The sequence below is a fragment of the Seriola lalandi genome, unplaced genomic scaffold, assembly GCF_002814215.2.
Source record: "Seriola lalandi dorsalis isolate HSWRI2012SDOR001 ecotype SW California unplaced genomic scaffold, Sedor1 jcf7180002053947, whole genome shotgun sequence".
NCBI classification, from domain to species: Eukaryota; Metazoa; Chordata; class Actinopteri; order Carangiformes; family Carangidae; genus Seriola; species Seriola lalandi.
The window spans coordinates 9,725-14,258 of NW_019524500.1; the positions used below are offsets into that span (position 1 = coordinate 9,725).

General features: G+C 39.5%; 1 protein-coding gene across 1 annotated transcript in view; it reads left to right on the forward strand.

The window, feature by feature from the left end:
- Positions 1-4,144, forward strand: part of LOC111652351 (fibrocystin-L-like) — a 4,739-nt gene extending 595 nt beyond the window's left edge. Inside the window, exons 2-11 of the mRNA XM_023402596.2 lie at positions 71-215; positions 304-412; positions 503-560; positions 650-743; positions 1,054-1,107; positions 1,318-1,391; positions 1,483-1,525; positions 1,638-1,708; positions 2,344-2,454; positions 4,014-4,144. Of these exons, the coding sequence (XP_023258364.2) occupies positions 71-215; positions 304-412; positions 503-560; positions 650-743; positions 1,054-1,107; positions 1,318-1,391; positions 1,483-1,525; positions 1,638-1,708; positions 2,344-2,454; positions 4,014-4,144 (890 nt within the window). The remainder of the gene's footprint in view (positions 1-70; positions 216-303; positions 413-502; positions 561-649; positions 744-1,053; positions 1,108-1,317; positions 1,392-1,482; positions 1,526-1,637; positions 1,709-2,343; positions 2,455-4,013) is intronic.
- The last annotated feature ends 390 nt before the right edge of the window (positions 4,145-4,534 follow it).

A 4,534-nucleotide genomic window follows, 5' to 3' on the forward strand; every position in this document is an offset into this window, starting at 1 on the left:
CTCTGACCCTTAAGCCTTTATACTTCTACAGGGGATTATTAGGATTATTATGGTGTGTTTGTGTTTCCAGGTTTCGCCCAGGAGCGTCAGTTCCAGCTGAACCCGGCAGACGACACCTTTGGGAACCAAGTGACTCTGGTGTCGGACACTCTGTCCGTCCCCTGTGACGTGGAGAGAGACTCGACACACGGAAGCCAGATCCTGTGTTACACCAGGTATCCTGCAGGCTCCTTTAAACAGCATCCACTCCGCCTCACCTGCACCTGCACCTGTAACCACAATGATTGTGTTCTCCCGCCGCAGGCCGATGCCGAGCGGCCACTACGTGGTCCGTGTGAGTGTGGACGGTGTTCCCGTTCCTGACAGCAACATCTGCCACGGCGTGTACAAGTCATACCACTGCAGCTTCTATGTACGTTTGCACTTCATGCCACACTTCACGAGTCAACTGATTGATCAGTGATTGATCATCTTTTTCCATCTGTACTTTCCCTCTCCTCAGACCGTCTGGTATCGCACCCCCACTATCAAATCCCTGAGTCCAGCCAGCGGCCCCCCAGGTGCGCTCTTGACTTCTGTATTTGTGCATGTGCAGATTCTACTGAGTCCAGTTGAACTTTGATTTAAAGCTTCTTCAAACTGTCTGCAGGCTCGTTGGTGACGCTGCACGGACGCATCTACTCTGACGTGTACGGCAGCAACACGGCCGTCAGCTCCAACGGCCTCAACGTCAGATTCCTCAGGTAAAAACTCACGTTTACTTTCAAAATCTTCAAACTCTGACGTCACCAAAACATTAAAGTATCGTTCTTTAAAACGACCTGAGGAACTGAAGGAAGTCCTGTAATATCCCATAATCAATTAGGATTCTTTTTGCATTGGAAACAATAGAAACTTTCTCAACCCACTGACATTTATTCACTCGCTTTAATAAAATGTAGGTTTAAGATTTAAAGTTACGGGTAAAGAAGGTTTATTTAATCGCTTTATAATAAAGAATTTAAGTTAGACATTTAACTGCAGATTAAAACTCAACTTAATTGTTTGTACCAGATCCTACATGGGAGCGATGCCCTGCCAGCTGCTCAAACCAGAGTCAGATGAACTGTAAGTTTGTCCAGATGTGGCCTGTGCATTCAGAAATGAAGTTATAATCCTACATCCTATAATTCCCTTTATATCTTATAATTAAATATAATTATTTTAAGATGTTAATTTGCATAGAAAGTTCAGATATGTTGCATAGCAGCTTCTGAAAACATTAAGTTCAAGGGAGCTGGTTATTTTATATTAAAGGTGTTTCTAATGTTTCTGAAGATATAACCTACGACTGACTTCAGAAACTTCTCATTGGGGAGACATGAGCTGCAAGATGACGGGGACATATGTCGGTAAGATGGTTAGAAATGCTCTAAATATACATTAAAAAATAATCATTCATTTAGAAACTGTCCTTTAATGATGATGTCATGTGATCTTCAGGGCATCACAACCTCACTTACATTCTGGACAGTGATTTTGGAAGGTGAAACATCACTTTAAGATTTCCATACATTCAGAAAATGATCAGCACTGTCTATATTCAAACTTCAAACAACAAAGTTAATGTGAAATTATTTTTTCTTTATGATCTGCAGGAGTTTGCCAGAGAAGAATCTGTACAGGGTTTCAGCTCTGGGCAAACTCTCCATGTTCCAGACTTTTGCAGGTACGTCAGACTCATACAGAAAAAGCATATATGTCACCTATAGGGGATATATTATTATCACATATATACATCCTCTGGATATATGAAGGTAAGTTTATAACATATATGAAATACCTGTAATAAAATCTGTATATGTATATATATTAAAACATATCTATATGATTCATTTTGATATGGTTAAACATGTTGTGACCATATATGTTAATGATATATATTTAATATAAACGTTTATTACAACAACATTCATATAATAATTCTATGTTAATTTATGGTTTTCTTATTCATTTTAAACATGTCTCTTCCCTTTCTGGGAAAGTGGAGCCCACTGCATATAATATCAACATATTATATTCATCATATGTTACATCTGGGATGGACATATATTTATGTAACATATGTCATCAACATATTGTAAATAATATACAATAAACATGTATATTAATATGAGCTAGACATATATGTCAATATATGAAATTATATTGTAATTTTCCGATTTCTAATAGATTTTATATTTAATTTTTACATGTGTTTTTTACATATGTGCATATATTACATGTGAGTTTGGGGACAGCAACATTTATTCACATTCAGTATCTGCTGTGTTTCTGTGTGTGTTTATTCGTTGCTGTTCTCAGAGGTGACAGGAGTCTCTCCATCCAATGGCAGCGTGGTGGGCGGGACCCTGCTGACCGTCCACGGCCGCTTCTTCGACCAAACGGATCGCCCGGCACGCGTCCTGGTCGGAGGTAACCGTCTCCACCAAGGTGGAAACTCCCCACCTGTAGCCAGAGTCTGTTACCGTGACAACAGAACAAAGTGTTCAGCACAAACAGATCTCCACTAAACAAACCTTCACAGGTTTGTCGCGGGACTGAAGTCATGCGATGGTGATAATCCTTTTCAGCTCAACACGAGCTGCACATTCTTCACAACAAAAGGAAAGTGTTGAGTTGTCTGTGAGCGGAGGGAAGAATCTCATGCAGCTTAGAGACGCAGCCGTCTGTCTCAAGACCTCATGAGTCACTGACGCTGCTGTCGACGTGTCACAATTCCTATTTGACAAAAAGAGAAGTCATTTTCCCTCAGTCATAATAAGATAAGATATTCTTTTATTAGTCCCACACTGGCGTCACAGCAGCAAAGTGACAGAACAAAGAAAGAAAAACAGATTGTCAAATGACAAGAACCACAAAAATTAATATCTGGCATTTGAGCAAATTCAACAGCTTAGAAGAAATTAATGAAAATAAACCAGATACAGAATAAAGAGCGTCCGTTTCAACATGACACACAAGAATCACTAGAATAAAATTCCTTTATGACTGATAGTGTGTGTAACTGTAACCGACCCGAGAAATCAAAGCTCAGTAAAGAATAATTAGTTGTCGACCTTTTCTCCAGCTTTACAGGTAGAAAACTTAAAAACAGCTGTCACCATCTGGACACAGATCAGTCAAGGTTTTTCACTTACCTCTTGAACATTTGAAATACGGCAGAAAATGAGACGGTCTTCTTCATTTTACCGGATCACAGAGCTCGCACAGTCTCTCTGGATAATTTTCAATCTGTAAAACAAAGATAATCTTTATTGATTTCATGCTCCTGCAACTGAAGCGTCACAACAGCCTTTAAAACAGAATAGTGTATAAACCTTATGAGCATCTACTATAGATAAAATACAGCACTGGAGTGAAAGGTACATTATAATGTGCACACCACAGGAAACAGCTTTTACAAAACAAAATGTCACAAGTATGTGAATAAAAGTTGAGTGAAAGGAATCGGATGTTTGGATCCTTCACTTCAGTAAAAGAAGCAACGACTCTGTGAAATCACTTGATCATCAGTAAAAGTCCTGTAATCTAAATCTTACCAAACAGTACAAACGTGTACATAACATATCAAAACCATAAGTGTTTATTATGCAGAGAAATGTCATTGTTATACACTATATCAGTGTGTAATGGCTGATGTATGTTTAAGTGCCATTTTCTCAATGTGCTGCGGACTTTATAATAAATGTTTCATAAAGTCACGTGTAATAATCAACTGCAGCTGTCAGATTACTGAGCTGAAGGACAATATTTCCCTGAATGGAGAGAAGTAAAAGTAGAAAGTAGAGAAATGTCAGTAAAGTTTTATTCTCTTGTTCTTGTATTTACAGCTGAACCGATGATCTCACAGACTTTATGTTTGAGCTGACGCAGAGGAGGGAAAATAACAGACTTCACTCTGTATTTTACTTCTTCTTTGTTTTGTGTGGAAGTGGAAAGTTGCTGCGAGCTCTCACCACGTTTCTCCTCAGGTCTGCCGTGTGACATCCAGAGTGTGTCTGACGCCAGAATCACGTGCAGGACGGCTGAGCGCCGCATCAGCAACGACTCAGGAGTCTACCCAGGTGAGAACGCACCTCTGTCTCTTTATCTTCCAATATGATGCAACGACACTCGTCTCCATCCATCCTGCTGCTTCGTGTCGTGCTGTGTCATTATCTGAACAATGCACCAGCATCAGTCGGTCGATCACTGGAGGAATTTTAAGTATCTGTCAACAAACCTGTCGTCTAGAAGATGGTGATCATCATCCCATCACCTGTCACGGTCCATCAAGTGTGAGGACGCTTTGATGTGCTTTGAACAGTAATCAGAGAATCTGTTATCAGACTGTAACACAAACACCTTTTTCACCTCGTGTCATGTTAATAACTTCTCACGGGAGGTTTTTAATCTCTACAACCTTTTGTATCAGGATTTCTTTCTTTAGCAGAAAATGATTTAAATAAAATTCAGATTTATTTTGATTTCTTTTTTAAAGCCAAAGATTTTG